Raw genomic sequence first — 23,375 nt, 5'->3', positions numbered from 1 at the left:
ACTTCCCTGAATTACTGTGTGGCTAGCTTGTATCTATGAACCCCCTTGAATGATCATCCAACAACATGTTCACAATGCTTAGTATCATTTCTTGCATGGAAGATACATTTTAGGTCAACCATATCAAATTTCTTATCTTCAATATCTGAAATTCTTATCTTTTTCAATACAGCAGAAATGGACCCTACCACATTTACTACACAATTCCTACCACATACAAAATGCCTTCTTTTATAAACATACAGAATATAACGTTAATTACATATCTTATAAACAAAGAAAATCACACTATCTCAGCAAAACTGTTGAATGAATGGAATGAGTTGCAATGATTATGACATGAATATCAATGATAGTATTATGTCCTAAACCAAAGCATTAGTAAGATTTCACTCCAAATGAATTTCCCGAATCACTGTATGGGTAGCTTACATATTTAAGTTAAAAAGCACCCCTTGAATGCACATCCTATAATCTTTAGTACAGTATCTTGCATAAAAGATACCATCTCTGCATTAAAGTTCAACCATATCAAACTTCTGACCTGCAATATCTGATATATTCTTATCACAGTCATTCAAGACTCCAGAAGACCCTACCACATTTACTACACTATTCCTCCTAGAAGCACCATCTTTATAAATATAATACACAATATAATAATACCATATATTATAAGCAACAAAAATTATACCATCAGAGCTGTTGAATGAATAGTTAACATGCGATAATTATGACACAAATATGAATAATGATAATATCAGCATGTCCCTGTATAAGTATACACAATATAATGTCATATATCATAAACAACAAAAATTATACCATCAGAGCTGTTAAATGAATAGTTAACATGCGATAATTATGACACTAATATGAATAATAATATCAGCATGTCCCTGACCCAAGCGTTAATAACATCTCGCCCCGATGACCCCCCCGACCTACCGTGTGGCTGTGACCAGTATTGGACAGGGCAGGAATGGGGTGTGGAGTCAGTCGGCTGTGTCTGATGTATGGCCCCCCACCACACGCGGGTATCCTCGCACAACAACGATGGTCTAACCCATGGCTACCGGACCACTTCTAGTACCGGGGCGCTGGCGATATAACTTCATCCGTCACCCAACGATTTCAATCAGCGTCCGTCCTCACAGACCGACCAAGGTGCGCGAAGCAAGCATTCTCTCCCCTAACTCACCGCACAATGAGCTATCCCTCCCTTCAAGCAATATTGCCTTACACGAGCCTGCCATGATAAAAAATTTACAGTCCTTCATGGCTATCCTTAAAGAACCTCAATTCTCGAAGCTTCAAAATCTTCAGACAATTTCTTCATATCTTCAACGGTATCAGACGAGGGCAAAGAGGTGCCACAGACTGTGCTTGTTATCCAAGATGGTATCTATAATTCAGTTTAATGGTCAAACTGATAATGAAAGTTTTATTAATACGGGGCTTACATTAACGAGATCTGATGAATGAAGATATATCATCTTAATGTCTTGTTTTGTAGGTCTTTAGGCTACACCAATTCAATTTCTTGGTTCTTGGCTCTTAAAGATATAATGCTAGATTGAAATATCAACATGAAAATCGAGTCTGAGCGGAAATTATGTGGCTTGGTACAAACAATTTTAAGGAGTTAAAATACAATTTAATCTCTAGGCCACACCAATTTAATCTCTTGGTTCACGGATTCGCTCGCTCCTATTTTTTTGGAAAAAAAATAAAAATAAAAATTACCACTCAGCAAATTTTCACCATTAATGAAACCATTCATCAACTTTCTGGTGTAGCAAATTGGCCTTTATATCATAAGCTCCTTAAAGTGTGGGTACAGGTGCTGTTACTGTACAATAACAGTGTTTTTGTACTTTTTTCAAGCGGAAAGCTTTTTTTCCTTATGTTTTGGATTAGCCTTTACCTTTACCCCAACCATTTTACAATTTTTATTTTTATTTTGCCCTCTCGCTCCATAATTTTTATGAAAAAATCCGTGAACCAAGAAACTAAATTGGTGTGGCCCTAGAACTCCACAAAAAATGGAGATCTACGTTTTGAGTGACATCCACCACTCTTCAGCATCACTAGAATGAACTAGCAGAACAATTCAATAGTAAGAGCTAACGAGAAAAATTGGTTGAAAGAAGACGACTCAGTAAACAGAGTCAGATGCCAGTTTTACTCTCAGTTCTCTCTTTTCATAGAGTCTGCTTACTAAGTTTCCACATAAAAATGTCCACAAATCAACAAATCACCCTGGTGTAACCCAACATGTATGAGGAAACTCGGCTGATTCAATAATATATTGACGACTAACTATGGCATCAGGGTTGAGCAGGTCTAGTTTTCTGCATGAGCCATTTCATTGATGTACATGTTCATTAATGTATGTTCTATTGGGCAGGTACAGATTAAGGCTAGAAGATGCTACTGTAAATTCACTTATTTTCCAGGTGGTTTTATTTTGCAGTAGAAGCTAAAAGGAAGTTTTCACACTGTTTTAAATTCAAGTTTAAAACAATTCTGTAGTACAGTACAGTACATTACATTTTGTACGTGTTTGATGAAATTGCATAAATCATAAAAATGTATTAGTTGAAATTGCAGCGGTTCAATGTTTGTTGTTTTCACTGTGACGTCTTGACAGCAAATTCATAAATGACCGTGAAAATCTTCTGCCCGCCTACTCCATTGTTTCAGACAAGAATTTAAAACGACCACAAACACTCCACTTTCCACCCTACTGCAACATTAAATCCCAGCAAACTCAAAGCCATTTACGGTATTCAAGTGTCAACAAGGGCATCACGAAAGCAAAATGAAATAATCACTGCAAAATTTCTCTCTTTTGTACAAAAATGTCACAATCTGCAGGATGAGCCAAGCATGTTTTTTTTATGCTACAAACCTGTACCTCAACAGACTGCACAATGCAGTACACGGAATACTTTTTTTGCCAGGTTGCCCAGGCGACAACCACAATAAAAGCCAGGTTGTACCATCAACATTTCAGGTTGCCCATCTGCTATTTATCCATTATCTTTTCTGCCAGTTATACATTTTTTTGTATGCAACTATTTACGTTCTATCTTATCAAGAAATAAATACAAAAGCTTATCCAGGTGGGGGAAAAACAGTGTTCCAACTGCAAAATTTCAGGTTGCGCACTGCGCTACCTGGGTAAGCAAGTGTGCAATTGGGTATTTCGAGCGCTGACAATAGTGCCATCACTGAAAATGTGCTTAGTCGTTAGAATTGCACCCTACGTACGAGAGGACCTTGAGCTTAACAGGCACCTTCTGGCATTAATGAGCTGGTTTACATTCATCATGCTGCCACGCATATCATATGCCTGGGTGGGCAATCTTAGACCAGGGCTCGAAATACTTTTTACTGTTTTTTGCACTAGTGAGGTAAGTTTTGAATCATCTACACCACAGAAAAGTTACCTGCACCATTCAAATATACAGTAAAGTGGATAAAACAGTCAACTTTTCAAACATAGTTTGTTACCTACTTTACTAACAAAGTAGGTAAGGGAATAACGCCGTGCATAGACACTAAATAAAAAGTTACAACGAGCACAGCAAAGAGAATCCACTTTACAATACCATAATGCACAATGCATGATAACCTGGTGCAGGTTAGGTGCAGGTAGACATCAGAAATACTGTACCTGCACAGCCTAACTTCTACCTGGGATTTTGAGCCCTGTTAGGACGGTAAATTCATTTATTGTTGCGGGGATGGTGGGGGTGTGTGCTTTTTTAAACACATTAAAAAAAAATGAAGAAAAAAAATTAATTTTTCTTGTTGGATGTAAATATGCAGATGTTGACACATTGACACACCAAATTTGTAGTGTGTTTTGGGGGCATTTGAAGACTGCAATTTAAACAATACTGGAGTACAGTGGAAGTACAAAACGTGCATTCACGATGTCAAGATTTTGTAGTAAGAGGTCGCTGCATAAACAAGGAAAACTAGGGGGCCCAAACATACATCTCTACTTCCTTACATCATCTATCTGCCACTAAAAAAATCAAGACCATAACATGTCCAAGTCAAAATATACAAAAAATGGAAGTTCTGCTGCAGTACCTAGGTCAAATACCAGGGGGCCCAAAATTGACCCTTATCTTCATCTTCCCAACACTTATCCATCTACCAAATCATCCATTGAGAGGTTCTTGAGATATGCTGACTACAAAAATCCGGACACACGCAGACACACAGACAGACACACCAGAAACAATACCTCCATTTTCCTGGAAGTAATAACTCAGAGGATTCAGAGTATGCAAAATTTGGCAATGATGAAAGGGTTAAGGATATCTTACTGGCAACAGCGTAACCTACAATTTTCAGTTTTAGCTTACAAATTGCAGGTTTCAGGTGGACATTCTGTTTGATGCTTTATACTTTTACCAGGACGGTAGAAATCGCAAGACAACATTTTCGTGGAAAGACGAATGAGGTACGGAGAAGCCAAGTGACCATTATGGGCTTGGATGAAAACCCTGGCCGGCAGAAGATACCGCATGCTCTGTTACATACGGCTTGATAAGGGCCATTATCATCATTAGTACAGACAAGGCCTCTGGCAATGGAGCCAACTACCCTACATTATACAATCTCTCCAGAGATTGGAGCAAAGTTTCTGCGTTTTTATTTGTTCAGCAACTAGAGCAAGATAAAGTCTAACTCAGTGAGATATGCAACCCAACTAGCCTGTGGCTATTACAAAGGGCTAGCCCTACTGACAAAGACAAGACAATACAAATCACACAAAAGTGCAGGTACACCCACGATCATAGCCAGGGTACTATTCTGATAGTAGTTTGCTCCAACGTTTATTATACATTATCCATTTTGTATACAGTCGCTTCTCGCTCTGACTTCTATCATACACTATATATCTACATTCACTTTTCTGCTGTTCAGTCTGGAAACCTTGACATCTCTAAAGGTTGCAAATTCATTTCCCAAAATTTTCTATAACTCAACTAGCCTGTGGCTATTACAAAAGTCTAGCCCTGCTATAAAAGACAAGACAATACAAATATCACTGGTTTATTGAGTAAAAAACATGATACAAGAAGTTCAGAAGAAGCAGTGGAAGCTGAATTGATTCGTGGACTTTACAAACACATAGTAGTTTAAGTAGAACAATCTACGAGCTTTCCAATAAGCTGAGAACATTTAAGATATTTTGAATTTGCGAGGGAACAAATAAAAAATTTGTAGTTACCCCCACAATTAGCCATGAAGGGCGAAACTAACACAAAGCATCCATCACTCCTGGGCAATACGCTTATGTGCAAGTCAGGCCATGTTGATTTGACCATGTGGATGACATCCTCTGGGAACCCCAAAAAAACGATGCGAGTGTGCAAATAAAAAAAAAGTTTGACAAAAAAAAAAGTTGTCTTCATTTTGAAATTTAAGTGGCCAGGAAAGTTAAATAAAATGACTCAACACACGGAGTATTGTACAATGAACAACAGACTCTTCATTTTTGTTCTTTCACATCTTCTTCTTTGACGTTGGAATTGATGTTGGCATTCAATGACACTAGTATACGTTTTCCAGTATTTTTTTTTTAAAATCTACAGCATGTATTTTCTTATTTTACAGCTGCTTTGTAAAATGTAAAGTATGGTTGAAAACTTTTTTATGCGTGGATGATTGTCATCCATATAATCAAATCAACATGGCCTTATCATCTCTCCATGAATGATGGTGCCTCCCTGTGGTCTAACAAGCATTAAGATACACACGGGAGATATACTCATTATTCAGCGCCAGGGACAAGAATAGAGACACATCCATCACTTGTTGAAGGCAATTTAAGACTTTTTTGTGGGCACGAAAGACAAATTACCTAAGCTTCAGCACAGAGGCCAGCACTAATGTAGCTTATAGCAACCTGCAGTGTCAAGCTCCATAATGCATGCTAAATATAGCCTCAAGGAAAGGCAGTGAATAGATAATCTGCCTATTTTTCAAATCCAGAAAAAAAGTTGATAAAAGAACTTATTTCTATTTTTCCAGACACAAACTACCAACACATCAAATAAAAACCATCCTTCACTTATCTTAGTGACTAACAGACACACACACACACACACACAAACAAACACTGCTCAAAATACAACCTTCTTGACTAAGGAGATAATTGTAAAGACTGAGTATGGACAGCAATTACTCTTCAAACTGTACACATATTGGCGGTTCTCACTGGCTGGCTGTTCAACAGCGCCATCTTGCTGTTTGCTCACTAACTGCAGCACCATGTACAACATGTACCATGATACAAAGATCGACACATATATGAAAGTAAACTCTACGAAGACAAATATGTTGTGTTCACGTCTGCAGGCCACAGGCACCCTAAACATTTCTACATTTCTGTGCAAATTGAAACACAATAAAAAAACATCCTGTGTAAAACTTAATGTTAGTCCACAACGATTTGTTTCATTGGATCCCCGACATTTCAAGATGAAAATATAGCAAGAAGATATCATAATAGCATATGACAGGAAAGAAAGGAAACAATGAGGGATGAATAAGACTGTATCTACTCCATAAATGTTAGTGCTCCAAGCATAAATCTAGTCCTAATGTTTTCTTTTCATTATGTTGTAATGTTATGTTAATTTTTAAACCACCAACCAACCATGCATGCAGGCAACTAACCAACCAACAAACCATCCTATCAACCCAACAACCAACCAACCAAGCAAGCAAGCAACCAAGCAAGCAAGCAACCAACCAAGCAAGCAAGCAACCAACCAACCAACCAACCAACCAACCAACCAACCAAGCAAGCAAGCAAGCAACCAACCAACCAACCAAGCAACAAACCAACCAACCAACCAACCAACCAACTAACCAACCAACCAACCAACCAACCAGCCAACCAACCAGCCAACCAACCAACCAAGGAAACAACATTTTCAATCCCACGCTTAATTGGTTCCTGCCTCCCCCCCCCCTCCCCTCATCAATCTTCCGGTGGCCTGCACATCAACAAACGACTGCTCGTATTGGCTTCCTCCTGATTGGCTTTTGGCTACAGCTGAACCCAACATCCTGATCTTCTGAACCCAACATCCTTTTTACTGGAGGCTACGAACACTGAGCGACCAACGACCAACCAACAAGCGACCAACCGTTACAACCAACAAGTGACCAACCGTTACAACCAACAAGCAACCAAGGAGCAACCAACAGCAACCAACAAGCGACCGTTACAACCAACAAGTGACCAACGAGCGACCAACGAACAATCAACAAGCCACCAAAAACTTGACAGATTGCTCAATGAATTTCAGTGATTTTTAAAGATGTTTTGAGAGTTTGTTGTCTTTTATCTCATTCTTTTACATTGTTCATAATATTCTCATATTCTACATGCAATATAACACACAAGTGCTTGTACATAGATTATTCAGAACTTGGTTGTCCATTGTATCATCTTGATTATTTAGAATTACTTCAAGCTTGTAAGAGCACAGATGTATGTAAAGGTATTATTTATTATTTCATTATTAGATAACACGTTATTACCACACTAGTACTTGCACATTGAATATTTAGAACTCACCTCACCTCACCTAGTCCCATCATTTACAACTACATAGAGCTTGTAGGAGCAGAAACATATAGGAAGGTCTTTTTCATTATTTTAACAAATATTCCCAATAAAGGATCATACAAATACAATTTTGGTTGTTCAATGGTCGCTCAGCGGTCACTATCTGGTGGAAAGGGAGCCTTATAACAGATTTTTCCTGATTGGCTGTTAACGCGAGCTGATCCACTGAACCCCACCAATGGCCTCTTCCTGCGGCAGGGTCAAGAGACTGGAAAGTTGATGGGTCTCAACTTCCATGAAGTCCTGTCAACCGTGTAAAATTTCACAAAATGGGGGGCACGGAGTTAACGAAGACTGGTGCTGCCAAACCAGGGTTGTCTCCAGAACCCGCCATCATGGGATGGAAGTTTGCTTGTCGGGATGGATAACTTTCAGAAAGTTCTGTCAATTGTGTAAAATTGCACAATCTTCAAGTACTAGTGTTGTATGAACATGTTATCTTACTACATGCACAATATGATGATACCGTGAGCAATTGCACGGAGTCAACGAAACAGCCAAACCAGGACTGTCTCCATAACCCGCCCCTACGTCATGGGATGGAAATTGACCCATTGCAACAAACCTACAACGAGCAATGATCGACAGGGATGCATGGTCTGCCATCACAGCTCGAGACCGGATGGACTCGACTTAAGCATAAGCAAGCAAAACCATGACATGGACTTGATGGAAATGTATTTTTGTAAGCTGAAAATGGCAGGAAAATCAACAACATGGGCTCCAAAACATTGAGTAGGACAGAAAAAAATTCAAGGTTGGAGGCAGCCCTGCTAGAAACTGAAAAATTCATGGGTTTCATCTTCCAGGAAGTTCTGTCGACCATAGAAAATTGTGCAGAAGGGAGGCCATAGAGTCAACAAAGACTGGCACTGCCTAACAACCCCAATTACCATCGGCTCTTCTAAAACACTAAAAAACAGAAACCAGAGGTCAGAGTTGGCAAAATAAAAAGAGGAGGGCAGTTTCTAATCATCTTAGTTTGCCAAAACTTGCCAACATGCCTTTACAATATTCTCAACATTGATCAGCAGCAAATCTAAGATGAAACCTTGCAAATGCATATTATATACTAGTATCTAGTTTGCATTGGTTTTATTGTATTGAATAACCAATAAACTGCCTTCAGGCATAACACATCATTTTAATTTGCAGAAACTTGCCTTTAAAAACTTTCGCATTAATCTGCAGCAAATCTAAGATACCACCTTGCGAATACTATACCTAGCATATCTAGTTCATATTTATTTTATTGTATTGAATAACCGTTAACCACCTAAAGGCATAACACACCAGTTTGTTTCCATTAGGTACAACATACTGTAATTACAGCGATGAGAAAACTCAAGATAGAGACCTTGATAAGAAATCTGTGCTAATCATATTATGATGTTGGCAATTAAGTGCGCAACAGGCCTCCCATTTTGCTGCATGCTGCACACAACGACTAATAAACAGATTTGGCGTAGGAAAAAAATGTTGTGTTTTCTGTTTCCCTACCTACCCTAGAAAAACCTGCCGACCCTAGACTTTTGGGGAGGGGGGGAGGCAGTGGAGTCACATAGCTTCTAGTTGGAATTTTTACTCAGCCTGCTCCCTTTTGAAGTAAAAACACTGCTTGTCCTATCTAATGTAGGATAGATGTATCTATTATACACAAAATAAATGTTTGACATTGAAAGACAAGTGTCCTCATGCATTTCAGTTTACTTTGTTCAACTGTATTGTTATTTGGCCAGCCTGAAAAAAATTACAACAAGAAATGATAATCCCTACCTACTGACCCTAATTTTTTCAGGACTGAAACAAGAAACACAACATTTTTTTCCTGGGCCTTTGGAAGCGTGGATCCCTCCCCCAACTCCAACTGTCAGTTCCGTTGATGGATCGTCTAGTTACACCAAAGCTGGCTTTATAGTGACGCAGACAGGTTCTGACATATCTGCAAATAGTTTCATCAGGTGGGCGACTCGCTGAGTAATGGGATATTTTGTACAGAAAGTGTTTTATTCAACCGTTTTGGTGACCGCCTGTCACCTTCATCTGGGTAATTCCTCCTCAGGATATTGTCACTGTCATCATTCAAACAGGCAGATACTACAATGTAGCCCCTGACCAAAGGTTTTGTCCTTTCTGTCCAAAGCATATTGAAGATGAATTTCACTTTTTAATGGATTGATTCTAGATACACTAGTTCACGTAATGAGCTATTCACATTTCTCGAATCCAGTACAGCAGATTTCAAGAGACTCGATACTACAGACAGATTTGTATATATCTTTAGATGCCACAACTCCCATAATGCAAAGATAGGCAAATATATCAAAGACTGCTTTGCTATTAGAAAGAATAATGAAACTCATGATTAGCCCAACTCGACTGTAACAGTAAATCAAAGACTTGTGTTATCCCTCCTTATTATGCTAATTAGGATGTTAAGTCTTATTCTATACACCTATTTTGTACTTTGTATATTAGTCGTTGCCATACATTGTACCATGTACAAATGTCGTGCAATAAAGTTCTCTCTCTCATCATTGTTACTTGACAACATACATAATACACCCATTTACATTTGGAACTGCATTGTAGACACTGCATTCTGCATGAAATGTCTGATCGGTTCTGACTTTGTATCCAGTTGATTGAGTAATTGCTATTTGGCATATCTTATTACCTGGATGTCTAACCTTCATCAACGTATGTATTATTAATTCGGGGACTAGGCAGGGAGAACAACTTGAATATGACTGTACATGTCATGTGTATGCACTACTTAAAACTGAGTGCATCAAGGCATAAACCTGGCCCTCTGGCTTTGTTTTCATCATGTTTTCCCAGTTAAGCATATTGTTCAAGAATCCGAGAGCCAAAAAATTATCTTGGAGTGGCCTAAGATCAGTGGAAAGCATAACTTAATAACAGGAGTCATTTCAGCACCAAGGACAGGGGTCATCATTTTGCTGCAACTTTATGTTGTCTGTCAGTCCAAAGCTTTACCAAAGGCTAGAAATAAAAACAAAATGTACCTATAAGTCTACAGCTGCACTCATCTCTTTTGGTCTGGAAGCAGCATAGTTGGGGCATTTACTGAACAGGGGAATCTATGTATCAGGAGGTAAGATGTAGAGATACACAAGGTAACACTTATTCAAGCAACAGGATAAAATCTGGAAATGATCAGGCCTTTCAGACGGCATTCACTGGCTGTCTTTTTTTGTCAGTAACTGAAAATCTGGACCCTAAGACCCTAAATTGATACGTTGATGAAGTGAAGACAGTGCTTAGACAGTCTCAGAGAATACCACCCATGAAGAACGTCCTAGATCACCTTTAAGTTATTCCCAGTGGAGAAGCGACCCCACAGTCTGTAAAAACTGCTCCTCCCCTGGGAATCTGACCCCGCTGTGGATTGAGGTAGAGCATCAGAAATTTTTCGATGTCTTACAGCTATCCGTGAACAAGATGTCCTGCAAAAATTTGGAGGTATGTCGCTATGCCTTTAAAAACCGTCACTGTTTGAAGATTATTGTAGTAACTGTATTCATACGTGACTGATGAACCTCTTCAACAATGCTAAGACAGTCTCAGAGAAAGACACCCTAGACCACCTCTAAGTTATTCCCAGCAGAGAAGTGACCCCACAGTCTGTAAACAGTGACCCTCCCCAGGAGTCTGACCCCGCTGTGGATTGGGGTGAGTTGGGGTCAAACCCATCAGGCTTCGTCGTCACATGGACACAGTCTCGGGTCATCTCCTGAACTCGCGGCGGATTGGACAAATTTTGATTGGCTTAATATAGCATAGACGTGCTCATGAGTAGACAGAGGAAAACCGTCCAGACCATAAATGTTCTGGCTACTAAGTATCTAATACCACCTCAGTGAAGAAATGCCTGCAATGCTAGGTAATCTTGTGAACTCACAGCGGATTGGACCAACTTTGACGGGTTTTCTAAAGCGTTGGCGTGCTCATGAGTTGTCAGAAGAAAATGTTCCAGATCATAAACTTAAGGATGATTGTACAAAATGACTTAAAAACTGATGTAACGTTTGCTAAGTATATAATTACCAGCTCAGAGAAGAACAAGGAATATGGTGATCTCCTGAACTCACAGCAGACTTGAAAAATCTTAACAGACTCTTAAGTGCTAATCAGTAGACAGAAGAAATGTCTAGACTACAAATGTACGTACGGTGTACAAAATGTTAAACTGGTGGACATACTAGCTACTAAGTATCTAATACCAGCTCAGAGAAGAAATAGTCATGCCTACTATTCTAGGTGATCTCGTGAACTCACAGCGGATTGGACCAACTTTGACGGATTTTCTATAGCATAGGCGTGCTCATGAGTTGTCAGAAGAAAATGGTCTGGACCATAAACTTAAGGATGATTGTACAAAAGGACTTAATAACTGATGTTCTGTCTACTAGGTATCTAATTACCAGCTCAGAGAAGAACAAGAAAAAGGTGATCTCATGAACTCACGGCAGATTTGAAAAATCTTAACAGACTCTTAAGTGCTAATCAGTAGACAGAAAAAATGTCTAGACTACAAAATTATGTACGGTGTACAAAACGACTGATAAACTGGTGGACATACTGACTACTAAGTATCTAATACCAGCTCAGAGAAGAACAAGGAATAGTCATGCCTACAATCATGAGCAATCTTATGAACTCACAGCAGATTTGAAGAACATTGACAGGCTTTGCGTGGAATGTATGTGCTTATCAGTAGACAGAATTACTGATAACTGATGAACGTACTGGCTACTTTAAGTATCTAATATCAGCTCAGAGAAAAACAAGGAATAGTCATGCTGACAACTCTAGTTGATCTCATGAACTCATGGCATATTTGACAAGTCTTCACAGGCTTTGAGTGGAATGGATATGGTCTTCAGTAGACAAAAGGAAAAAGTCCAGACTTTGGTGGTCATAATAACTACAAATTATCTAAATTATACAGCCTCAGAAAAGAAGGAATAGTCAATTGCCTACAATTCTGGGTGATCTCATGAACCCATGGTGGATTTGATTTGAATCTGCCAGAGCTTTAAGGGAAATGGAATTGCTTATCATCCAATACACATCTGAGCCATAAGATGCTATCAGGCAGGATTTTTTTATTTTTGCTTCTTCTCTATGAAATGAGATACACTTTCTTCCTCCTTCGTTGAAGTCCTAAGCAATCTCATGAACTCACAGCAGATTTTGAGGACCCTTCACTGGATTTGACTGAAATGGATGATCTTATCGTTTAATACATCAAAGCCATAAGATGTTGGTCATCAACTTTTTCATTTCTGCTTCATCTTAACGTCACTAATTTGCTATGCGGTCAAATCACAGGGTGCAAGCCAGCCAGTTTGGGAACTGGCATGTGCAGAATAGTTCTTTTGAGAAGCAAACAGTGGCTGATAATCAATTACAAGTTATGATAATGTTTGATATGTTCTATATATTCTTGTGCCAGGTTCCAAACTGGTTGCTGTATACACTGTGATGTCACGGATGGAAATTAACTTGATTACCTGGCACCAGGAATCAAGAGCTGGAAGTATCATTTGTAAGGTTAAATGCACATCATCATAAGTCTATTGTACAAATGTCCTTATTCATTAAGTGATATTTATGATGATTCAATGTAATTAGGAACTGTTGTATCTTAGCGCCATTGGTGTTATAAGCACTTCAATCTCTTCCCTGTGTATAAAGCACATGAAGCTTCTAAACAACAGGTACAGTCTTCTTTTTACCTCACCTACAACCCTATTAAATCTTACTTAAACATATTCACAGTATATGGAGACCAGCTCCTCTAGCTCTGTCCTGCCTCTTGCTACATCATGTAATCCAACACCACATGGTGTCTGTTATACTGCCAGTAACCATGGTGACAGCTGTCTGGTCCAGGTCATTGACATCAATTGTTTGGAGAAGAAGAACAAACCCAGCAAAACACAGAATGACAGTAGAAGGGTTTTACAAGTACCTTCTCTGCTTCTCATGAAAAAAACAAAGGTTAGAACAAACAAACAAACATCTCAAGAAAACTTTCTCGAAATCCGAAAACATGTTTCTCAACAGCATCAACAGAAACAGCCAGTTGCAGCATCTTACCTCCTCTGCTTCAGCTGTCAGGTCAAGTCACTGACCTTATTTGTTTAGAGAACGAGAACAAGCCCAGCGAAAACAAAAGATGGTGTAGCAGGGTCTTACACGTACTTACTCTGCTTCTCATGAATAAACAAAGGTTCGAACAAACAAACAAACAAACAAACATCTCAAGAAAACTTCATTGCAATCCCAAATTTCGTTTCTCGACATCATCAACAGAAACAGACTGCAGCAGCATCTTACCTCCTCCGCCTCGAAGACGTGACATATGATCTTGTGCTGCTTCTTATCTCGGTGACCCGCGGTGACCTCTGTGCCGGGTTCGTGCTGGGGTCGCGGGGGGCGTCGCCGCGCCATGATGACGAGAATCGTGCCGATGTCGGCGATGTAGGAGATGGTGCGAAGCGCATGGTCCATCATCACCTCCTGGAGGAACAATAGGGAAGAAACAGATCAGATTGTGATGGATGTTGGTTATTGGGTGGGCCGGCTACGCTCTCCTCGCAGCCAGGGGCTGAACAGCGAAGAGATTACAATAAGCAGAGCTAGATTGCAAGGGTTTGGAGCGAGCAAGTGACTGCAATACAACAGTAATTGCCCCATTTGCAGCCATTGGACAACAGCAAAAAAAACACAAAAAAACAGATGAGATTGTGATGGATTTTACAACTGGTGCAATGTGCTGGGGGTGGAGAGGTCGCTTCGTATTTGGAAGGTCGGGGTTCAAACTCCAGCTGTTTTATACTTCTACTTTGAGGTTATCCTCCATATAGCTCCGCAAGGTGGAGGGGGGGGGTAGTTAGGTTAGGGCGGGCAGCCCTCCTGCCTGGCACAGAAAGACTCGACGGTTGGAGCACTCACAACCATGCCAGGCAGGGCATTCCACTCTGGAATGGTTCTGGGAAAAAATGAAAATTCATAGCCATCTGTGCATGTCAAAGTCAAAGACTTTACAAAATGGCACGCTGCCTTTTTTGTTTTTCACTTACAAACTTATGAGGAGAGTGTGGAAGAACGAAAAGGTCATGTTATGATGTACTCTTTCAAAATCATCATATTCCAACCTCAGACCACCAGGAACAGTCTTCTTAGTGTACTACTCTGATGCCAGAAGCAAAATTTGACACATTCTTTTGCGGTTCACCTCCTAGCATCTAGGAAAAACAGTATCAGACATTTGCAGCATGTGGTAGTTTTCTCCTCAAGCCAATCTTGGCAACAATATTGTCGTTTAGTATGCAGGTCATAAGAGGCCGCTTCATAGCCATTTTAAATGTAGTTACTGTAGACACCTGTATGGCAGATATTGTTTTTTTTTTAGATGGATGTATGGGCCTTCAAGCTTGAAGCAAACAATGATTAATGATGGCAACTGCTGCAAAATTCCCCCAAACTGTAATAAAGTTGACAGTGTTTTAATCTGAAGGGAGTAATGATGCTGTTTTTCTTCCCATTTTTCACAGTTTAACACTTCAACTACAGAGAACCAAGTGAGTACCTATGAACAGCCTGGTACCTTATTTCCTATGCTGTTATACTCAATACTACCCAGATATCCTACTAACTCCAAACTTCCTCAAAATCAAAACTTTTGAAATTCTGATTGATTTGGGGTTACCAAAAGTCACAACTAAGCGCCCGGTATTTGTGAAGAAGACGGGGTGAAATTTAAGACCGTCTTAAAGGTATTTGTTGGGAGAAAGTGAGGCTGGAACATAAAGAAACATTACAGCTGTGGCTCAGAGATAAGAAGAAGGCATCCATCTTCTAAACGCACGTCTCCGGGTGTAAATATTGAACTTGGACCAGGACTTGTGAGATCGGGTTACGCAGGTGGGTCTAGATGAACCTGGGGTGTTCAAACTCATTGAGTAGATAATTGGGGATATACATTACGGGATTCTTTTATTTAACTGGTTAAAACTTTTAGACTTTTGTGCTTCAATCATGCTACTTTTTAGGTAGAAAAAGAACAAGGAGGATCACAAAGGTGGGTGTACGAAACATGATTTGATACAGTATGGGATTATTTGATTTGACAGGTTAAAACTTTGGGGCTTTCATGTTTTAAAAATGTTACTTTTTGTCTAGGAAATGTGCAAGTAAGATCAAGGAGGAGGTGGTTTTCAGCTTAACAGCTCAGGCATTACTTTTTCCTATGAGTATTGAGCTGCCAGAGTTCTTCTTAATCAATAAACCAATTTCTCTGTCTCCCTCTCACTCTTTTGGAATCCCATATTTTCTGAAGTCGCTTTTGTGGCATTGCTTTCACTGATGAAAACTTAACCTTTAATTTGCCTACTCTCTATCCTCATAGACTACTGCAAATCTTTAAATTTTGGCAAAGTTTTTCTCAAGGTTTTTGCAGTGGCCTCTCCACCACAATGTGTCTCATGACATTACAGGCATGTACACTGTTCTACAGAATGTTTCAATCACAAATTTGAGAACCTCCTCTTCCCTTCTATCACAAAATAAAACCACTGCCAAAATAAATGAATTTACAGTACACGACATTGCCTGTTTCTCAGCGTTGTTCCAATGAGGCATGTATGAATCAATTTTGTGCCTACGATTTCACAGATCTGCAAACTCACCTTGTGAATTGATTATTTGTCCTTGTCCCCTCAAATGTTCCCATAAAAATACCAGAAAGGGACGATTTACCTTGAGGCAATGTCACACATAGCCGAACATGGCCTCCCCGGCACAACCAACCTTCCAATAGATTTACCATGGTTGGGAGGCGGTCACAACTAGATTAAGGTTAGTCAGTCAGAAAGAACATTTAGATTATATATATATATATGTATATATATATATATATATATATATATATATATGGCCTCCTTCGGTCAATATTGACCATGGTGAAATCCTAATTGATATCAGCCCTACAGCGTCGACTGTGGCTAAACAGTCCTACACGAGAATGACAGTCAGTCAGAAAGAACATTTAGATGATATAAGTGGACTGTATATGGAAAGTCTGATGAGCTTGAATGTATTATTTTGTATCATGTAAGGTTGTATATGGTTGGCAGTAGGTCTGCAAGATTGACTTCTGGTTGGTTACACCACCAAAATGTTTCAAAATGTAGAATCACAAAACGTAAAGTATTCACATAATATATACACACAATAAAGCAGTGTGTACATATTATGTAAATATTTGACGTTTGTAAACGCATCTGAACTGTGAGCAGCAACACCTGTGCTGTAGTACAATGTGAACCAGTCAGAATTGCCCTGAAGAAGGTGACAGACGGTCACCGAAACGTTGGTGAGAATAAAGCACTGGTTGCGAAGAAAGAGTCTCTTTATACATCGACGTACCAATCTGATGAAACTTGTCACGGTCAACAAACAAAAAGATTGAGTAGAAGTTATATTTTGTCTGACCCTTCCCTCCTTCCTCATAACCTTAATGAGAAGCAGCCTGTAGCTCAATTTGAGCTTCAAGCAAATAAACAAACAAACAAAATGTCGTCCTCACCTGTGACGTGGCATTGATAACCTGAATCTTCTCTGTGGACACGGACAGGTCGATCTCTGTACTGGGCTGGGTTTCGTCTTCTGGAACCTAAAATGAAGCCAAAAAATTACTTTCATCTGATAAACTGTGTAATATAAAGCCATCAAAAACTACATGTATGACTAATAATCTATCTAAAAGCAGAAGTTTTGAAAGCTCATCTTTTGGAAGCAAAGTTTAATTTTTAAGACAAAAATTTATCTTGGCCAAATTTTAGCTTGTCCAACTTCAGTCCTTGACAAGGAATGAGCACAACACGACATCACACAAGCAGTGGATTGCTTGTTCCTTGACAGAGACTGGAATTAGACAATCTAGAATTTGGGTAAGTCCAATTTTTTTGTTTAAATGTACAGTTCAACTGTGCTTTAGAATTTCTACCAACATAGACGAGCTTTCAAGAAGCTAAACTAACTAAAACTAGAAGTCTACACTTTTACTAAGAAGCATTTAAGCACGCTTGTACAGTATAGATTGTTGAAAGGAAGTTTTGATTAAAAGCATACCCAGTACTCTTAACATCAACAGTTTTTTCAATAAACAGGAAAGCAATACCTAACATCAAGTTTTCACAGTAAAATATGTTGTAAGAATCAACATATATGGAATAAAAGAACAGCGGTGTTGTGCTACTTTTCATACATGTAGTTGTTTTGTATATTGTGTACTGTGTTTTTCTCTGGAGTCTTTGGCAAATGAGTACAAAGTACATGTGATGTAAACATAAAAAATATGCAGTATCAACATTGCAATAGAAGGGATACATAGAACATAAAAATGTGACAGCATTAACAATTGTTTTACATATTTTGACACAATGAAACTTCATACAGGTAAATTGTAATCCAAAGGCAATTTCGACATTGTACACATTACATTTATCAAGCTGTTTATAAGCATGATCATATTTTTTATGCAATTTGACAAAATCTTGAATCAAAAAGAAAATTATACAAAATTGCAAATTACAATCTGCGGTATGGTGGAGTGAAATAATCCGCATAAGTGTCTTCATGAGCTCATAGTGGGTGTTTGTGTCTGTTTCACTACATACAACCTACTAATGAATAAATGCAAAGAATTAGACACAAGTTCTAGATTGTATAAACTAAGATAATTGTAGGAGAAAACTGAACTGTGTGAAAAACTTCTAAGTGCAACTACATAAAACAGAGATAGAATACTGTCACTACAACACCTAGTGTTGTATTATAGCTAGTGCTGGAAGAAGAAAAGAACCAAAAGTAAAATTAGACTTGGTAAAATAAAGTCAAACAGAAAAGCTACAGGTTAGTGGTTAGTTGGGCATAAAAGAAATGGTTAATGTGTTAGAAAGAAAACAAATTGAATATAAAACAGCGAGCAAAACTACCTGAGCTAGAAATTAACTACTTACAGTGTACTATGATATTCCTATTGAGCTGTAGATATACATGTTTGTAGTACTGAGGAAATTCTTTCCAAGATTATACATTTCTATGGTACAAAAAAGCAAAGACTATTCAAATATTCTTAGCAGTCTCTAAGTGCGAGGCATTTTTAAGGGATCAAAAGTTATGTGACTATATGCTTTTTTGCTGATGGCAAATCAGTACTAACTCAGGCCCACAAGAAATGCTAGGGTCCAGGATTTACAAACTAGAACCCTGGCCGAGCTGTTTGCAGTAACGAAAAATGAAAGTGTACATCATTAAATACACACAACTTAATACTTTTATGGCCGACATTTTTTGACGTTTTTTGTGTGTTTTGTTGTCTTAAATATCATACTTTTCCCCACCAAAAACTGCCTGGCCACGCACTGGTTTTGAAATTTGACCCTAGCAAAACTGAGTCAGTTAGAACTGAATCAGATATGCTGAAAGACAAAATATCACATCATAAGCCCCCTAAAAATCACTGAGTCTCGTAGAACCTGCTAAGAAGGCTAACTCAAGTGCATGCGTGCAATATCAAGCAAAGTTTGTAATGCTAACAGCAAAAGCGAGGAGCATGCAAAAATCACGAAAAAGATTATCGTTGAGACATGCATGGATTACGTTATGAATCAATGTTAAATTGGACCAGGCTAGTTTTTTTTTAGCATTCTTCTCTAATTTCTGATGATACAAGAAATTAAACATTAGAACGTCAGTTATCTCTGTTATGCACAGGATGGCATGTATTTCCCTTGGGCGTGCGCCGTCGTAACGTCGATCTAAAAACCCGATAAATTAAAAGGTCTGTATTGATAGTTCTGAGAATTAGTGGCCTTCTACTGTGTACACAGAATTCCAATTAATGTTATAACGACTGGAGAGTTAACGACGAGCGATTCATCAACCATCGGCAATCCCAGTATCCATCTCTGTCTGGGGTTTGCATATGCCAATTTAAAAAAAAGGCTTTCCTACCTTTTCTGTGATTAAAGGATCGTCAAAACATACTGATGCTGAAGTACTGGTTAAGAAACAAAATATGCCTAAATGAAGCAAAATTAAAGTACTGCAGGACTTTAACTGAGGAGTAACAACTATCATAAGTATATGCACGATTGTCTGTTTTTTATCTATATGTAACCATACACAGATAGACAAAAATAAACAAGGAAATCTACACAACCCAAAATAAACAACTCGGTAAAAATAGGCAGAAAAACTGACTGCCTTTGCCTACTATAAATAATGTAGTAAAAAAAGCAGTTATGACAAAAATATGTCAATAGCTGGTAAATGTTTGCCTATATATTGTATGTGGTGTAAATTAAAAAAAAATGAAAATATGCTTTCGATCAAATCAAAAGTATTATTCAGGTATCAGACATAACCAAGCACATGCAATCTGTTAGGAATCCAATGAAATGCTGTATTTGGGATCTTTCTTTGACAAACATTTTCAGACCTTCTCTCAATAACTTTAATTTGCCTTTCTATCAAGGAATCCAACATTCCACAAACCAAAAATCAGCCCTCAACAACACAAAAACTACATTTGTAAAAATACATATGATACAACAAAAGGGTATAAATCATGCTTTGCTGATAACAATTTGTTGCAGCATTCTTCTAAATCATGACAAATAACATTGACTGTGATCCATTATGCACTGCGACCATTTGTGTATTGTGTTTCAGGGAATGAGATTAATAAGTGCAGCTACAGGACCCATACATTAAGTGTCAGGGTAGATATCGCGATCTGGCAGAGTTAGAGAGATCTTTAACTGTTCAAGATTGCGATGGAAGTCTCTGCTGACAGAGATCGCGATCAGGATCTATGACAGAATCATCGGCGATTCTACCAGTACACTGATCTGATCAGAGTATCTTTCAACAGAGACTCTGATACCCATCACCACCGATAGAACAGTCTACACTGCCAGATTGCAATCTCTGCCTTGACAAACTGTTCATGACTATTATAGGTTTTCCAAAAAGAAATCAACTATACATCACAACACAGAAACTGTAAGGTTTGTGTGTATACACCAGAACCTATCCCTGCATATACATGTAGTACTACCGGTACTTCATTTTGTCCTGTGTGTCTGCTACAGTACCGAGGAAAGCAAGCACACATATAAACACTAACGTTACCAAAAACTTAATCCTCATGGCAAAGGTAATAGCCAAATATCATCATCACAAAACGACACGACACAGAAACTGTAGGGCTTGTTGGTACACACCACGACCTTGTGGGGAGGGGTCTTCCCGGGTGGATCGTGGATCCTCTGAACGGCCGCAGGGGGGACAGGGAGAGAACATGTCAGTATCAACAAGGTCATGATACCCCATGGGTCAACTGTCAATCACAGCTGTCAATCATATGGTGGCCGCAGGAAGGGCAGCGAGAGAACATGTCAGTATCAACAAGGTCAAGGTACCCTGGGGGTCAACTGTCAATCACAGCTGTCAATCATATGGTGGCCACAGGGGGACAGGGAGAGAACATGTCAGTATCAACAAGGTCAAGGTCATGATACAAGGTACCCCCAGGGTCAACTGTCAATCACAGCTGTCAATCATGTTATATAAGGTCAGTAAACTCTAACCTTTGCAGGTCAGGGAGCCATCAGTTCCAACATAATATTCATCAAATGACAATTTCTTCACCACAAGAGAAAGGTGTACTGCAATCTCTATCAGCAGAATCAGCCGGTCAGCGATTCTGCCAGACTGCAATCTGTACCCAGACATACACATTTGTATCAAGGACCTTCAACACTTTTCCTTCTGTCTACCTGACTGCTTCTATTAGCCAGTGCTGTGAAGTTTGTGAGAGGCTAGAAAAAATTCTGGTTTGGATTTCTATTCTTTAGAATTGACCTGGTTACACTGCTGTCAATAGAGACTCCAATTACAAACTTTACCCACAGATCTAGAATCAGTTGGTCAGCGATTCTGTCAGACTGCAATCTGTACCTAGACTTAAACACATTTGTATTAAGGACCCTTCACACTTTTCATTCCGTCTACAGCACGGTCCGTGCCAACTGTAATCTCGGCAGTATATATCCAGCCGTTGGCACCTAGCCACCGCAAGTGTAATCTTATTGAACACCGCCGTGTGTGTCCAATATGCCGGCATGTAATCCTCAGAAGCGGGTGTGCGGAAGTTTAATGTGGTCACCAGCAGGGAAAGTTTGATCAAGGAGACACAACGGAGGGCAGGGTCAAGTCAGTTAAACCATTTTCTCCTCACCCTCTGCTATATATCTTGAAACGTTTCTGGTGGTTCCAAACTTGTGGGGGTTTTTTTTGCAGTGAACTCTTCTACGTACTGTAAATTCATGACACTATGGATATGTGTTTCCAATGTACTACATGTACTACTATACTGTACCTGACTGTACTACAGAATTGTTTCAAAATCACCACAAAAGCAAACTTAACATAAAATAAAGTTGCTATTGAACGACAGCAAAACTTGACTGCGACCCAGACTGCTTCTCTTCAAAGCCTGAATCTGAAATTCTATAATCAACTCAAACTTCAAATTTTGAAAAGTATTAGTACAAGGCTTTATTACCTTTGTTTCTGACAATTGAATTTTACGTGTATGGTACATATGCTAGCATACAATAGTAACATATCTTCAGGTGCACCTGTGCATCCACAGTCAATATTTAGGTACTTATACAGCTCCAACTGTGAGTGAAAAACAAGTGCACATGCACCCAGTATTTCCTGCCCTGACCTAGTAGTGCATGTGAATGCTTCATCACATGTACAGCGCTACACATGTGACAGTGTTACCATCGCTCCGACCTACGTCTATCAAACACGTGCCTGTAAAATTCCCACTTAGTCTAATGCATCTGGACACTTAAACCTGTCCCTCTCGCACTAAATATCCCTGATCCCGGATCAAGGGCTGGCCGGCTCACTCGGTAATGGATGGAGTGGCTGGAGTCGATCATCAGTACTTTGATAAGGCCACAGCAAGTAAACTTTATGGATGACACCCTAGGCAGTTTGTTAGCTCATTCAGCTACCTAGTGGTAGTAGTGCCAGGTTATTGGAAACTGCAGAACAAGGGACATTTCAGAGCCTAACAGAAAACCTTACAAAACAAATACATGTATCATTCTATGTTAGGTTTTCTTTCAGGTTTGGACATGCGCTGTGTTTTACTATGACTAATTTCTTGCCATGTTTACCTAGTGGCAGATATGGCATCAAGTTTCTTTGCTGCTTCAGTAGCAGGGTATATTTTTACAGGGAGAGGTTGCTAACGCTTCTCCTTTAGCATGCTCTAGGCACCAATCCTCCTTAAACATGAGCCTCATCTTTTTACATCCCCGTCCGAAAGACAAGTGCAGCCCCAACCAGAATGCCCTTCCCAGGATGGAACCGGGGTCTTCCAGTTACTAACTTATTAAAACCTGGAGCTCAACTGTGAGGCTGCTACCAGTTGAGCTACAGGGACATTTCCTTTCATACTGTACAGGCTGCAAATCTGATGATAGAGTGCAAAAAAAAAAGACTTCCCCAAAAAAAACTTGTCCAACTAGAGACCACAAATGCTATTAGCCTGGGTATCCAGCCGTAATATAGCTCCCGA

At 39.2% G+C, this 23,375-nt stretch overlaps 1 protein-coding gene across 4 annotated transcripts in view; it reads right to left on the bottom strand.

The window, feature by feature from the left end:
* The window catches only part of LOC118409316 (amyloid-beta A4 precursor protein-binding family A member 2-like), a 73,314-nt gene that overhangs the window by 11,108 nt on the left and 38,831 nt on the right, over positions 1 to 23,375 (bottom strand). For 3 of the 4 annotated variants that reach the window (XM_035810256.1, XM_035810258.1, XM_035810260.1), the window contains 2 exons: positions 17,292 to 17,378; positions 14,039 to 14,221 (listed from right to left, as the gene is read on the bottom strand). In XM_035810256.1, the coding sequence (XP_035666149.1) occupies positions 14,039 to 14,221; positions 17,292 to 17,378 (270 nt within the window). Of the gene's footprint in view, positions 1 to 14,038; positions 14,222 to 17,291; positions 17,379 to 20,997; positions 21,043 to 23,375 lie in introns of all 4 variants that reach the window. The other variant, XM_035810257.1, reaches the window with a different exon arrangement.

This window comes from Branchiostoma floridae, chromosome 2, assembly GCF_000003815.2.
Source record: "Branchiostoma floridae strain S238N-H82 chromosome 2, Bfl_VNyyK, whole genome shotgun sequence".
In the NCBI taxonomy this organism is placed as follows: domain Eukaryota; kingdom Metazoa; phylum Chordata; class Leptocardii; order Amphioxiformes; family Branchiostomatidae; genus Branchiostoma; species Branchiostoma floridae.
This window is presented reverse-complemented; position numbering and strand designations above follow the sequence as displayed.